We start from the raw sequence: 16,759 nt of genomic DNA, 5'->3' as shown, positions 1-16,759 counted from the left end.
TACGTGGGAGACCTATACTGTACCACCCGAGCCACCACATCTGCCTTTCAAGGCTCTCCTGATTCTGAGTCTACTTCTCTGATACCTCCTTCATTCATCATCCTCAATGACTCTTCTGTTACCTTTTATTCTTAATTTGTAAGTCTCCCCCCAAATGGCCTATAAAACATCGCTTTGCTTTTCATGGCCACAACAATTGCCTCTGTTCTGAGGACAATACAGTTTACATATCAAGCCTCAATCATTTATGGCCGCTCCAAATTTTCACCGTTATAATCTCTCCTTTCTGATTTCCTGCATTATCCTTCGTCCTAACATTATTTAAAATATTTTCACATTCATCCCCCCTTAAAATAACATTTTCTGTCTTTACAACTTTCTTAATGATACCAGCATTCTTTTCCTCTGTTAAACTCATTAATAGTGAGGATGATCAAGTAAAGGAAAAAAGTCAAAGAAGAAGAAGAAGAGGATTGTTCAATAAACTTAAATTTAAAGTTTATTGAGAGTTACTACATGGCCATACATTTTACTAACCACTTTATGTGCATTACTATATTTAATCCTACTCAGTTCTCTGTTCTTTACCAGTAAAACAGTTTATGGCTGTAAAGAAATCAAGCATATTAACTAGAGATCTTCAGTCCCCGGGATTTTCAGGCTCAATTCTGCTAGTAGTAGTGAACTAAGAGGGGGAAACTCTCCATTGTGAATCCCACTGAAGCTGTTACTAAAGACAAGGCTGTGCCATTTTCTGCCCGGAAACATGTCAACAAAACAGAGTGTTCTGAGATCAGCAGGGGGCTGGTGTCTGGGATCAGCTGAGGAGAGAAGCCTATTTAGGAATGCCATGTCTTCTTCCTCGTCTCTTTGTTGTAATATCATAAAACAAATACCGATCAAACATCAATACAAAGGACTCATCTGATTCATTAATACGAATGAATCACTGGGTGACAATGACGTGGGCACAGGTGGAATCCCTCTTTCCTGGGTCAGGCACTGCAGGCATGTACTGACTTGCCGTAAATACTTAGATTCTCTCACGCAAATATACAAACACAAAAGAACTCACTGAGTGGTGGTAGAATTTCAGAGGAAAAAAGAAATTTCTTCATGTTATAAATTAGAACGCATCAGAAGAGTCAGTTCCTAAAATAACCTAGATTTTTATATTTCAGCAAAGTGTGAACTAACAGCTTACCTTTTATACTTTTGCAACTTTTACTACCTTCAAAAATCTCTGCATACATATAGGAATAACCAAAAGTTTTTTAGGTCAGCTGCTCTGAGCAAAGATCACATGTTGCCAAAACCACTGAATTATGATTATTTTAATGAGACTGTTTCTTCTGGTTACTTAGAATGAAGACCTTAGTAAGTGTATACTCATGTTACTGTACTCCTGGAATATACCTCTGTATCATCTAGTCACGGACCTGCGGAGTATGAAAGAAGTCTCAGATACTATCCTATCAAGTGCCAGAGAGAATGTGAAAAATCTACTAGAACTTCAAGAATTCATAGAGAGGCAATTCAGCCAGGTGAGCATGCTGCTGAGGGCTTTCATGCTTTATTCATGAATGAAAGAGGTGACCTCTGTAATGTGTATGGTGTTTTGAAATATCTCATTTTGTAAGAAAAAGATTCATGACTTCCATATTCTAGATGCAACTACATAAAGCAGGCGCCTAGGCATTCATAGTGATAGATTCTAATGCAAAGGAATCAGAATTTCACTGCAATTTTTGACATGGGCAGCCTTCCCTGCATTGCACACAATCCACCAAAAGCTTGCCTCTTCCTGGGCACAGGTGGTTGAAATATTTTCAAGAGTAAGAGAACTAGAGAACAGAATTTCCAAGATCAGCATTTTCTTCAAAGTAACCCAGGACATATACTATTGAAGTTCCAATTGTCTTCTTTCTCTGTTCTCCTCAAATCAAAGGATGAGAGTGGGAAGGATGAAAAGAGAAAGTTAAAAGTAATCTTGAGAATGTTTCTACATTTTAGATTCCTAATAGTTTTCTCATAGGCTGGCTCCAAAATCCCTATCTAGAGAGTTTTATATTAGAATGTCTTCCCCAAATCTTAATTTGATAATTAGAAGCAAAAAAGATAAGCAAATACTAATGAAACACTTAACAAGTCATTATCATTTGGGTATTTAGGTTATTTTTCCAGTAAGGCGGACGATGCAAGAGGCTCGCATTTACTGGTCAATCGCGTCCTGGGTGTCCAGAGATGAATATGTGCGACATTCTGCATTTTATAAGATGTTCAAGTGCCTGTATAGGGATTCACGTCAAATTGACATGTACATCAAGATCCTGGCGTGCCGAGTCACCAACACGTGCTTTATTCACAGCCATCCCACCCAGCTCTGAGGTGGTCATAATGATGTATCCCATAGCAAGCTTCTTTGAAATTTATAGCTTTTTAATGCATGCTCTGTGAAATGGGTCTCCTCTTAAAAAAATAAACACAGACTCTGTAGAGATGTCAAAATATAAGAGGGTAATTTCTTAATATTTCTTATCTTCATTTAATATAAACTCAAAAGAAAATTGACCCTTACAATTGAGAGAATGAAGCTCCTATTAAAATTAGTCACAAATAGCAGAACCTGGCATTACAAAGAAGACCATTAAGAGATTACTTAAGAATGACAGACAATTATTCTGGTCATTATTAGAATCAAAGATTTAAACAATTGTTCATGGTTCTGGTCATGCCACCAAGAAGACTGAATTCTCAAGATTCTTTATGAAAGCCAGCCACGAACTGTCAGCCAACTATCACAGTGTTACACCAGACAAGATAAGCGCTTTGTAGCTTTGTATGAATAGCATGAGGTTTACTGAACTGTATAAAGATTGTTAGGCATCTGTATGTCTTCTTTGAAGAAATGTCTATTTAGTTCTTTGGGCCATTTTTTGATTGGGTCGTTTATTTTTCTGGAATTGAGCTGCATAAGTTGCTTGTATATTTTTGAGATTAGTTGTTTGTCAGTTGCTTCATTTGCTATTATTTTCTCCCATTCAGAAGGCTGTCTTTTCACCTTGCTTATATTTTCCTTTGTTGTGCAGAAGCTTTTAATTTTAATTAGATCCCATTTGTTTATTTTTGCTTTTATTTCCAGAATTCTGGGAGGTGGATCATAGAGGATCCTGCTGTGATTTATGTCTGAGAGTGTTTTGCCTATGTTCTCCTCTAGGAGTTTTATAGTTTCTGATCTTACATTTAGATCTTTAATCCATTTTGAGTTTATTTTTGTGTGCGGTGTTAGGAAGTGATCTAGTTTCATTCTTTTACAAGTGGTTGACCAGTTTTCCCAGCACCACTTGTTAAAGAGATTGTCTTTACTCCATTGTGTATTCGTGCCTCCTTTGTCAAAGATAAGGTGTCCATATGTGTGTGGATTTATCTTTGGGCTTTCTATTTTGTTCCATTGATCTATATGTCTGTCTTTGTGCCAGTACCATACTGTCTTGATGACTGTAGCTTTGTAGTAGAGCCTGAAGTCAGGCAAGTTGATTCCTCCAGTTCCATTCTTCTTTCTCAAGATTGCTTTGGCTATTCGAGGTTTTTTGTATTTCCATACAAATCTTGAAATGATTTGTTCTAGTTCTGTGAAAAATGTGGCTGGTAGCTTGATAGGGATTGCATTGAATTTGTAAATTGCTTTGGGTAGTATACTCATTTTCACTATATTGATTCTTCCAATCCATGAACATGGTATATTTCTCCATCTATTAGTGTCCTCTAACAAACACATGAAAAGATGCTCAACATCACTCATTATTAGAGAAATGCAAATCAAAACCACAATGAGGTACCACTTCACACCAGTCAGAATGGCTGTGATCCAAAAATCTGCAAGCAATAAATGCTGGAGAGGGTGTGGAGAAAGGGAACCCTCCTACACTGTTGGTGGGAATGCAAACTAGTACAGCCACTTTGGAGAACAGTGTGGAGATTCCTTAAAAAATTGCAAATAGAACTACCTTATGACCCAGCAATCCCACCGCTGGGCATACACACCGAGGAAACCAGAATTGAAAGAGACACATGTACCCCAATGTTCATCGCAGCACTGTTTATAATAGCCAGGACATGGAAACAACCTAGATGTCCATCAGCAGATGAATGGATAAGAAAGCTGTGGTACATATACACAATGGAGTATTACTCAGCCGTTAAAAAGAATTCATTTGAATCAGTTCTGATGAGATGGATGAAACTGGAGCCGATTATACAGAGTGAAGTAAGCCAGAAAGAAAAACACCAATACAGTATACTAACACATATATATGGAATTTAGGAAGATGGCAATGACGACCCTGTATGCAAGACAGGGAAAGAGACACAGATGTGTATAACGGACTTTTGGACTCAGAGGGAGAAGGAGAGGGTGGGATGATTTGGGAGAATGACATTCTAACATGTATACTATCATGTGAAATGAATCACCAGTCTATGTCTGACGCAGGATGTAGCATGCTTGGAGCTGGTGCATGGGGATGACCCAGAAAGATGTTATGGGGAGGGAGGTGGGAGGGGGGTTCATGTTTGGGAAAGCATGTAAGAATTAAAGATTTTAAAATTTAAAAAATAAAAACTAAAAAAAAAAAAAAAAGAAGGCTAAAAAAAAAAAAAAGATTGTTAGGATGCTGTCTTAGTCCTTCTGGGTTGCTATAACAAAACATCACAGACTTAAAAACAATGGAAATGGATTTCCACAGCATGGTCATGCAGGGTCCTTTCTGGTCACACACTTCTTACTGTATCCTCACACAGGGGAGGGCTTGGGAGCTCTGTGTGTCTCTTATATATAAAAGCACTCATCTCATTGAAGAGGCTCCACCCTTATAACTCCATCACCTCACAAAGGCACCACCTAGGGTTACCATAACCATGGGAATCAGGATTTCATCATATGAAATTTCTGGGGGAAACAAAGGCTGAGACCATAGCAGATACAAAGGTGAACTGGCTCATCCTCCTCCAGGGGCTGTCGTCACCCACACTCCACTGCATCCTCATCTCCTGCATCACCTTGCAGCCATTCCACACATTCCATCACTCTGGGTTTCCCAAGTCCAGGTCAGTCAAGTGTTAGCTCCATCTCATATTCAGCCTATTCAGTGTTTCCCTCTCCCCTGCTGAAGCTCAGGGGACCTACTAGGAAGTGCAGATGTGTCCGTTTCTGCAAGGTTCCTTCTCTCTCCCTCTCTGGATCTTCATTCTTTGGGCCATGTTGGAACAGAATAGATGGTAATGAGATGGGAAAGTTCTGACATCACTGACTTACATGGTGCTGTTGTAGTCTTCTCTTGGTCCAGATGGACTGATCTGAAATTCCCCCTGACTGAGAAGTGTTTCCCCTGAGGGGTATCCTTGTGATTTTCCAGGACTTTCACAAGTTGGGGATCCTCATGTCGGAGTTTCCTTTTAAATCAGGGGAAATGTTCTGGAACCCACAGCACCCCACCTGCAGTATTCACCACAGCCTCTGTTTCCCTCACTCTGCAAGCACCATCTGGAGAAAACTAAGTAGTTCACAGTCAGCTGCTTACTAGCTGACCCACAGGATATCCATGTATGATAAACACTCCAAATAATTGAATGGCAGAAACTGGTGTGCATCTGTCCAGTGCTGTGGATTCGGGACAATTGTCCAAGTGGTCACATAGACACTGAGTAGATCAGGAAGCTGGATTCAAAACCACATTTATCTGAGAAGTGAGATACCATTTTCTCTTCCTTTTAGAGTAACTATCCTTGTCAGTAATTATTTGGCTTACAAACATGCCCTAGTAGGTCCCTGAATTATAAAATTCTCCAAATAGACTGAGTCTCTACTGAGACTGGAGCAATGTGACTGGATTAGTGTTGCTCAGCTTGTTCAACAGCCTCCAAACAACCTGAGATGAGGGCCAACTTCTTGACTGGCTCTCCTAAGAAGTCAGTGATGTTGCTGGGCTGGTTTTGCAGCATCTTTAGGGCTCTAGCAGTAATTCCTGGTAAACAGAAAATGGGAAATCAGAAGGTAGAAGGGAAAGGGGGATGAATAAGAGAGAAGGAAGTGAACGACAGAAGGAAGGAAAAGCAGCAAAGGGAAAGTGAGTCTAGGACTTGGGTAGTGAAGGATGAAAGGCTGTTAGAACACTTTATTTTCAAGTACCCAAATATATATGCTTTGTAAAATATCCTAAGAGCAGATATCTCATATTCCCTTTTATTTCCATTTTCTCTTTTCTTTGAAATTCTCCTTTACATTAGGAGTATTCTTTTGTTGTTACTAAAGGCCATAGTTCTAGAGATGAACAAAGCTTGGCAACTCTTCAGGGCAGAATCCAGCCAAATTATCTTCTTTTCAGCAAAGTCACCTTTCACCCACATACAGGAACACTGTTCAGCAAAACCAACCTCTTCCCTCATAGCCAGGGTTATTCTTGCCTGAATCCTGCCCCTGCCTCCACCTGGGATGACCCAAACCTTTCAGAACATGACAGAATACTCTGCCCTGAAGCAATCTATCAAACCCTCCTTTGGCTCCTTCATGCATGTAAAGTGTCAGCTTTTTTGTATTTTCACTTTCTTCTTCAAAAAGATAAAAGATCATGAAAAAACCCTGTAAGCACTTTCTAAGTCATTTACTGTCCAAGACATCTAATTCTATTTTGCTACTTGCTTAACTTTCTTTCCTTCAGTGTCTAGATATTTCCAGCAGAGAGGATGGTGTTTATTAGAGTGAAAATTTGTCAATAAGGGGGACAATGCAATTGGAGGAAACATATACTCTACAGTAGATCACACACATCTTCCGATATTTGTCTCTTATAAAATTTATTTCAAGCATGAATTTAGGACTTTACCTCAAGCACAGAGGTGGTGACATTGAGAGTGCTCTCCTTGCGTGGCTGTGACATACAAAGCGAATACTGTAGATTTCAGACAATATTGAAGAGAGACATAGATATTCTTTAGAGTCAGTCAGGAATAGCCAAAGAGGGGATATTGGACAGGATTTAACAATCACTCCCTTACCATCCAGAAAGCATTGATTTTCTCCTACTTTACAGATTTCCATGTAAGATTACATTTGAAGAAATGGCCCTGCTATATCAAGAACAGTAGCAGTGGTTACCCAATGGAAACAAACAAATGAAGAACCTTTGAAGTTCACTGACCTTATAGATTAGTAAATCACATGTCATGGATACAATGAGGACTTAAACTGAGGTTTTAAAAGTCTCTATTTTCCAGAAGCAGGGCCGCAATTTGTGGAGAAGGAGAGGGTGATATAAACACACAAACAGCCGTATTACATGGTAGAGTGAAGAAGAATAAGATGTGATGCCACCACGAGGCTACAGTGGATTGAAGTACAGCTAGGAGCCATCTGTGTCATAGGAGTGATGCTGATGGGATGGCTTTATGATGGAGTTTTGAAAGGTTGATGGGATATTGATGTGAAAAAATAGGAAAGCTATATATCTGTCAATTCATTTAGGATCATCTTATGAAGTAAGGATCTGCAACATCTTAGATCAAGGCAACTGAGATATTAATACATATAACATTATAAGGTATCAGTGAATAATCAAGTCTGACAACAACACAAGAAATTTTCATTTTTTACCATTCATGTTGTATCTCTCATGATTATGCTTCCATGATATACTGTATATATTATTGTAGGGTTAGAATGGAGAAATACTTGTATGGATTTTTATGCATTATGGAGAATCATATATTCCAATTTGGAGAGTTTGTCTTTATTCTACAAAGGAACAGGAAACCAAGAACATTTAGTCCAAGAGAGCATAATGTCCAGAATTAGAAAAGGGAAACTTTAATATGGATTGAGGAGTTGTGGCTGTTGGGACTGGTAGAGAAAGAGAAAGAGACCAGAAAGAGCAGGGAATATTATGACACTAAAAATCAAAGAGGGCTTTGCCAAGTGAAAGGATGCAAAGCATGCGAGACATACAGGAAATGAAATAGACCTTGACCACATGCAAAAAGGAGGCAGACATAAGAGTCAAAAATGGCATCCAACAATATGGGACTAGTTGAGTCAATAAATGACTGAAAAGTCAGATTGAAAGGAGGAAATAAATTTAGATTTTATCCAAAACACCTGAGCTCTATTTTCCTGTATTTCATCAACTTAGTAGCAGAAATCACCAAGAAATGTTAGGGTTCTGCAGCAGATGATAGAAATAAATATTGTACAGAGCCTCTGCTAGACCCTATGAAATACCAGATCTAAAGTATGACTACCCAGGGATAACAAGCAGTAAGTCACTAGTCACTTTCAACACGTAAATAAGACATACATTGTAAACATAGAGAATGAATGGAAATCAAATGGGAACAACCCATACCTTTACAGAGCCAGACTAAACAAACCCTAAAACCCAAGCAAACTAGAGGTAATGGTCTCCGTAATCATATGTCCACTTTCTCCAAGAGTGTCTCATTCTTTTTGCCTGAATAAGAAAGCCTTCTTCAGTGATCAATGCAAAGAAATAGAGGAAAGTAACAGAATGGGAAAGACTAGAGGTCTCTTCAAGAAAATTAGAGATATCAAGGGAACATTTCATGCAAAGATGGGCTCTATAAAGGAAATAAATGGTATGGACCTAACAGAAGCAGAAGATATTAAGAAGAGGCGGCAAGAATACACAGAAGAACTGTACAAAAGGATCTTCACAACCCGGATAATCACGATGGTGTGATCACTCATCTAGAACCAGACATCCTGGAATGTGAAGTCAAGTTGGCCTTAGAAAGCATCACTACGAACAAAGCTAGTGGAGGTGATGGAATTCCAGTTGAGCTATTTCAAATCCTGAAAGATGATGCTGTGATAGTGCTGCACTCAATACGCCAGCAAATTTGGACAACTCAGCAGTGGCCACAGGACTGGAATAGGTCAGTTTTCATTCCAATCCCAAACAAAGGCAATGCCAAAGAATGCTCAAACTACCACACAATTGCATTCATCTCACATGCTAGTAAAGTAATGCTCAAAATTCTCCAAGCTAGGCTTCAGCAATACGTGAACCGTGAACTCCCTGATGTTCAAGCTGGTTTTAGAAAAGGCAGAGGAACCAGAGATCAAATTGCCAACATCTGCTGGATCATGGAAAAAGCAAGAGAGTTCCAGAAAGACATCTATTTCTGCTTTATTGACTATGGCAAAGCGTTTGACTGTGTGGATCACAATGAACTGTGGAAAATTCTTCAAGAGATGGGAATACCAGACCACCTAACCTGCCTCTTGAGAAATCTGTATGCAGGTCAGGAAGCAACAGTTAGAACTGCACATGGAACAACAGACTGGTTCTAAATAGGAAAAGGAGGACATCAAGGCTGTATATTGTCACCCTGCATATTTAACTGCTATGCAGAGTACATCATGAGAAACGCTGGACTGGAAGAAACACAAGCTGGAATCAAGATTGCTGGGAGAAATATCGATAACCTCAGATATGCAGATGACACCACCCTTATGGCAGAAAGTGAAGAGGAACTAAAAAGCCTCTTGATGAAAGTGAAAGAGGAGAGTGAAAAAGTTGGCTTAAAGCTCAATATTCAGAAAACGAAGATCATGGCATCTAGTCCCATCACTTCATGGGAAATAGATGGGAAAACAGTGGAAACAGTGTCAGACTTTATTTTTTGGGGCTCCAAAATCACTGCAGATGGTGATTGCAGATGTATACTATCATGTAAGAATCGAATCGCCAGTCTATGTCTGATGCAGGATACAGCATGCTTGGGGCTGGTGCACGGGGATGACCCAAAGGGATGTTGTGGGGAGGGAGGTGGGAGGGGGGTTCATGTTTGGGAACGCATGTACACCCGTGGTGGATTCATGTCAATGTATGGCAAAACCAATACAGTATTGTAAAGTAAAATAAAGTAAAAATAAAAATTAAAAAAAAAAACAACATAGTAAAAGACTCTTACTCCTTGGAAGAAAAGTTATGACCAATCTAGATAGCATATTCAAAACCAGAGACATTACTTTGCCACCTAAGGTCCGTCTAATCAAGGCTATGGATTTTCCAGTAGTCATGTATGGATGTGAGAGTTGGACTGTGAAGAAGGCTGAGCGCTGAAGAATTGATACTTTTGAACTGTGGTGTTGGAGAAGACTCTTGAGAGTCCCTTGGACTGCAAGGAGATCCAACCAGTCCATTCTGAAGGAGATCAGCCCTGGGATTTCTGTGGAAGGAATGATGCTAAAGCTGAAACTCCAATACTTTGGCCACCTCATGCGAAGAGTTGACTCATTGGAAAAGACTTTGATGTTGGGAGGGATTGGGGGCAGGAGAAGAAGGGAACGACTGAGGATGAGATGGCTGGATGGCATCACTGACTCGATGGACGTGAATCTGAGTGAAATTCGGGTGTTGGTGATGGTCAGGGAGGCCTGGCATGCTGCGATTCATGGGGTTGCAAAGAGTCGGGTATGACTGAGTGACTGACCTGAACTGAAGAGAATTTAAAAGTTCTCATCGCAAGAAGAAAATCGTAACTATTTCTATTAACAGATGTTCACCAGACTTATTGAGGTGATTATTTTTAAATATGTATAAAATAATTATGTTGTACACCTGAAACCAAAATAATATTATATGTCAATATTATCTATTTATAATTATACCTGAAACTGAAATAGTATATTTGTCAATGTGATTTATGTATAATGATCATACATTCATTATGTTATATACATAACACATATTAGTACCTTCAGTCAAGTTCAGTCACTCAGTCATATCCAACTGTCTGAGACCCCATGGACATCAGACTCCCCTGTCCTCCACCGTCTCCTGGAGCTTGCTCAAACTCATGTCCATCGAGTCGGTGATGCCATCCAACCATTTCATCCTCTGCCATCTCCTTCTCCTCTTGCCATCCATCTTTCCCATCATCAGGGTCTTTCCTAATGAGTCAGTTCTTTGCATCAGGTAGAAAAACGTTTGGAGCTTCAGCTTCAGTATCAGTCCTTTAGTGAATATTCAGGGCTGATTTCCTTTACTATTGACTGGTTTGATCTCCTTGCAGTCCAGGGGACTCTCAAGAGAATTCTCCAACACTGCAGTTCAAAAGCATCAATTCTTGGTGTTCAGTTTCCTTATGGTCTAGGTCTTACATTCATATTGCCTACTGGAAAAACCATAGCTTTGATAGGTAGAATTTTATTTATACATATAAACATATATGTACAAAGAGCTATGTAAGGAAAAGTTATGAAAAGGAATATAATTCTATCTTGGATGAAGAAAACAAATCAACTAGTATACATATTTTTCAAATGTGCATTTTAGCTATCATGTTGGGTCTAAAACTTTAACTTCAAATGTAGGTTATGTTTATGCTGATGAAACAGAAACGTGTCTTAACCTTGTAACATTAACTGCAGAACAGCTTATTTACAATAGCTAATCGAAACCACAAAATTTTGAAACCTATAGGCCTGCCCAGTACTCTGCTATTTGTCATTTAACCAACTGATCATTGACTTAATTCCTCCCTGACTCAGAAACTCATATAGGTGCTTAGTTTACATCAACAAACAAAGCAGGCAGACACTTATCCTCATGGAACTGACATTCTAGCTGGGGGAAGACAGATAATCTGCAATAAACATGAATCCAAGTACATTATTTGGTATGTTAATAGGTGATCTGTACTACGGGAAAAGAAATAGTAAAGCAGAGGATGGGATTTTGGGAATGAATGTGAAGAAAAGGACGTGATTTAAAGAAAAACAATTTAGACCACACTGAAGGGAGAAAACATGCTTTCTTGCATTCAAGATTCAAGTTTTCCCCTGTCCAGTCAGGTCTCTTTGTCTTCTACCCAACTTCAAAAATGTTTCCGTCTCTGAGGCTCTATGCAAACTCATGCAAACATGGATGTTCTGAACATTCTGCATCTTCAGTTGAACTGGTTTCATAAAAAAATTTTTGGTGAACTCCCCCAAATTAAGTAACATTTTATGCAGCAAATTTTGATAACTTTCTGTTTCTTAAAGAAATAATCTCCAAGTCATTTTCCATTTTTCAACATATGTCAATGACCTAATTATACTATGTAAAATATTATATATGCATTGCTATTCTAATATATTATTACTTTTTAAAAATATACACAAAATATAAACTAAATGAGAGTGAGATAAAAATAAATAGAAATGAAAATGGTAACATTTTCTTCCCCAGGGGATGAGGATACTCATTTTTATGGCCACTGGACTAATGGATTCTGAATGTGCACACATAATTATACCAGTTGTTTAACTATAATAATAATGTAATTTCTTTCATATATAGCTTCAATCAATGTTCTCGGAATACCACAAGGGGCCAAGAATAAAATTATATATGAATAACTCTCTTCATATGCATATATAAAATTTTGAACTCAGTTAAGTAATCATCTTAAGTTCTTTTGTTACTCTGTCAATTCATCTACTGGTAAATAATCTAAACTCTACAATAAATTTCTTTTTTTCAGGGTTTAAATATCAAATTATAATAAAAGCAGAGTAATGACCTTGAAAAAAATGGCCTAGTAAAAATGTTGGCATAAAGCTCAACATTCAGAAAACTAAAATCACGGCATCCAGTCCCATTTCTTCATGGCCAATAGATGGGGAAAAAGTGGAAACGGTGGCTGACTTTATTTTTCTGAGCTCCAAAATCACTGCAGATGTTGATTGAGCCAAAAATTATAAGACACTTAGTGCTTGGAAGGAAAGTTCTGACCAACCTAGAAAGCATATTAAAAAGCAAAAGCATTACATTGTCTAGAATGTCCGTCTAGTCAAGGCTATGGTTTTTCCTGTGGTCATGTATGCATGTGAGAGTTGGACTATAAAGAAAGTTGGGCACTGAAGAATTGATGGTTTTGAGCTCTACTGTTGGAGAAGACTCTTGAGAGTCCCTTGGACTTCAAGGAGATTCAACCAGTCCGTGCTAAAGGGGATCAGTCCTGGGTGTTCATTGGAAGGACTGATGTTGAAGCTGAACTCCAATACTTTGGCCACCTGATGTGAAGAGCTGACTCACTTGAAAAGATCCTGATGCTGGAAGAAATGGAGGGTAGGAGGAGAAGGGGACAACAGAATTTGAGATGGTTGGATAGCATCACCGACACAATGGACATGGGTTTTGGTGGACTCCTAGATTTGATGATCTAGCGAGGCCTAATGTGCTGCAGTTCATGGATTGCAAAGAGTTGGACACAACTGAGGGACTGAACCGAATGGAACTGAAATGGCCTAGAAGAATAAAAAAAATGTCATATGGATATCACTCTATATATGAATGCATTTGTAAAGAAAACTAATGAAAAAATGAAAAAAAACAGAAGACTTACCATTTGCTGAACCAGAAAGTGTACTCACTCAGACCTGAATATACATATAATCTAAAAAAATACTTTTTCCGCTTCTGATGACGTCTAAAGAAAGGGACTCCATGACTTTCATCTCCAGCCTACTGTGGACTTCTTTCCACTTTTCTGCTCAACTTCATGAAATCTCTTCCCTAGGTTATAAAACACACTTTGGGCTTCTGGTTCAGACAAGACAGCCTTGATCTCTTTGTGCCCACTCCTCTGTTCGTTGTGGAAAGAAGAGACCACTAAAGGGACCTTGTATATTTGGCAAGAAGAAGGTGAACTAGATTAGGGCCTGAAGAATGGAAGATAAACACAGCAGCACCTGACAGAAGACAAGCCATGCCCAGCATTCCTGACCTCCAGCCTAGCATCAGAAGGCAGCCTGAGTAGGACTGTTCCTTCCAAGGAATAAATGTGAAGGAACACCAGGTGGTGGTTTAGTTGCCAGGCTGTGCCTGACTCTTTGTGACCCCATGAACTGTAGCCCACCAGGTTCCTCTGTCCATGGAATTCTCCAGGCAAGAATACAGATTCACATATCCTCCTCCAGGGGATCTTCCCAACCCAGGGATTGAATCCAGGTCTTCACAAGGCAAGTGGATTCCTTACTGTCTGAGCCAGCAGGAAAGCCCAAGAAACTCAATAATGGCATGGATATTTGGAAATTAAAAGGATAAAAACATTTGTTAATATTAGATAAAGTAGACTTTAGAGCAAAGAAAATATCTAAGGACAAAGGAAGACAAGGACATTACATAAGGAAAAAAGAATCAATCCAATTTTTCACCATTGAGGATAATGTTTGCTGTGGGTTTGTCATAGATAGCTTTTATTATGTTGAGGTATCTTCCTTCTATTCCTGCTTTCTGGAGAGTTTTTATCATAAATGGATGTTGAATTTTGTCAAAGGCCTTCTCTGCATCTATTGAGATAATCATATGGTTTTTATTTTTCAATTTGTTAATGTGGTGAATTACATTGATTGATTTGCGGATATTGAAGAATCCTTGCATCCCTGGGATAAAGCCCACTTGGTCATGGTGTATGATCTTTTTAATGTGTTGTTGGATTCTGATTGCTAGAATTTTGTTGAGGATTTTTGCATCTATGTTCATCAGAGATATTGGCCTGTAGTTTTCTTTTTTTGTGACATCTTTGTCAGGTTTTGGTATTAGGGTGATGGTGGCCTCATAGAATGAGTTTGGAAGTTTACCTTCCTCTGCAATTTCTGGAAGAGTTTGAGTAGGATAGGTGTTAGCTCTTCTCGAAATTTTTGGTAGAATTCAGCTGTGAAGCCATCTGGACCTGGGCTTTTGTTTGCTGGAAGATTTCTGATTACAGTATCTTTCCTGGAGAATCCCCATCCACAGAGGAGCCTGGCAGGCTATATAGTCCATGGGGTCACAAAGAGCTGGACATAACTGAAGTCAGTTAGCACACATGTAAGAGAGTTAAACTTAAAAGTTCTCACCAAAAAGATCTTGAAAGGTAAATTTGTGAGGTGATTTAATAGATAATGTTAATTAAATCAATGAGGAAATCCACTAATCATGTATACCTATTTAACTTGTCATGTGTACTTTAAATATCTTGCCATTTTATCTGGAAATTATATTTTAAAAATTGAAAAAAGAAAAAAAGCAAGAATTTCAATGCTTTTTATATAATACTGTAGATTAATCAGCTATTGCTTTGGTATAAAAAATGTTTTTTATTTTTTTAATTCCAGGTAATCACCAGTGGGATTCACTGGATATTCCGAAAAGGAAGAAAACTTAGAAATTTTCTAGACAATCCTCCCATATTAAGGATATATAGGTAAATCCAAGAATGATTAAGTCACTTATCTAAACTTATAAAATTCAATGAAAAAGCAGCAATAGAAACCAGGTTTCCTATGTTTAGATGAATCTTTACTGAATTACCCGGCAAAGGGAAATATCTCCTATGCTCTGCAAAACTTGATTCTTATCTGTTTCACAGACTGATCATATTCCACCTTGTATTCACTGTCCAGTTAGCGTAAGTTTTACCAAGTAAATTGAATTCCTTGAAGGTTCAATCCTGGCATGTCTCTTCTTTCACTCTCTATTTTCACACATGCCTAAAGTACTTTATAAATGCCGTTTCTTCTCCCTGGAACACCCTCTCTCTTTTACCTCATGACTTCCCTGACATCTTTCAGATCTCAGTAAAAACCACTTCCCCAAAGCAGCTGTTCCTGATTCTGACACAGTTCAGGTCTCCTTGCTATGTGGACATATGGCATTCTGTGCTTTTCCCTCTCAACACATGTCCCAATTGTGGTGCAACATTTAAGTTTGAAATTTACATTTCTGTTTTTCTATTTAAATTTAAGTCTTAATTCACAAAGTCCACATGTGTGCTCTTCCCTGCTGTCCATTCTTTGCATCCAGCAGGCCTTCCTTAGGTGTTCGTTCAATGAAACACTTTTATTCATGCAGAGTAAAATTCCAATGAATTATTGATACTGCTCTCACAGCACACAGTGAACTAAAACCATTGAGATCTTTTCTTCCCACCCAAACCCTCATACTCTGATTATTTGGACATAATTAGAGAACTAGAACTGTGGGTTCTTCCCTTGGGGCTTGGCTGGTAAAATATTTGCCTGCAATGTGGGATGCCTGGGTTTGATCCCTGGGTTGGGAAGTGTCCCTGGAGAAGGAAAAGGCTACCTACTTCAGTATTCTGGCCTGGAGAATTCCATGGACTGTATAGTCCATGGGGTCACAAGTTGGACACGACTGAGAGACTTTCTTAACAGAACTGTGGATGCATTTGCTTTTAATTGTTACCCTATTAGACGGAAAGCACTGGATTTTCAATCTTTTATTCCACATACACTAGCCCTCATAGATTCCTGTTCTAACATAATGTGATAATCAGGTCACTGACCAAAAGGCTGAATAGGACAGAATTAGAGAGAGTGCTCTGAACCTGCCACTAGAGTCTACATTTTACCATAGGATTTTCAACTTCACTAGGTGAGTTCAGTTTCTTAGATGTACTCTCTGATCATGACAGATAAAAATACTTTAAGGAGAGCCTACAAATCAAATATTCTTACATTGTACACAAACAACTAATCTCTCTTAGAAGGTATCAAAAAAGTTCACCTCCTTGATGAATTGTTATCTACTTTTCCTAGACTAAAGTACCATCTTCCTCCTCCAGTTCAGTTCAGTTCAGTCACTCAGTCATGTCTGACTCTTTGCAACCCCATGAATCACAGCACGCCAGGCCTCCCTGTCCATCACCAACTTCCGGAGTTCACCCAAACTCACACCCATCGAGTCGGTGA

At 38.8% G+C, this 16,759-nt stretch overlaps 1 protein-coding gene across 5 annotated transcripts in view; it reads left to right on the top strand.

Moving 5' to 3' along the window:
• LOC105613815 (placental prolactin-related protein 3-like) overlaps nucleotides 1–16,759 on the top strand; it is a 94,736-nt gene that overhangs the window by 69,261 nt on the left and 8,716 nt on the right. For 4 of the 5 annotated variants that reach the window (XM_027958592.3, XM_060403457.1, XM_060403458.1 and 1 more), the window contains 2 exons: nucleotides 1,365–1,544; nucleotides 2,172–2,508. In XM_027958592.3, the coding sequence (XP_027814393.1) occupies nucleotides 1,365–1,544; nucleotides 2,172–2,387 (396 nt within the window). In that variant the 3' untranslated portion in view covers nucleotides 2,388–2,508. Of the gene's footprint in view, nucleotides 1–1,364; nucleotides 1,545–2,171; nucleotides 2,509–15,163; nucleotides 15,253–16,759 lie in introns of those variants that run through there. The other variant, XM_060403459.1, reaches the window with a different exon arrangement.

This window comes from Ovis aries, chromosome 20 (assembly GCF_016772045.2).
Source record: "Ovis aries strain OAR_USU_Benz2616 breed Rambouillet chromosome 20, ARS-UI_Ramb_v3.0, whole genome shotgun sequence".
Lineage (NCBI taxonomy): Eukaryota > Metazoa > Chordata > Mammalia > Artiodactyla > Bovidae > Ovis > Ovis aries.
Note: the sequence above shows the minus strand (reverse complement) of the source record. Positions and strands in the feature narration are given on the sequence as shown.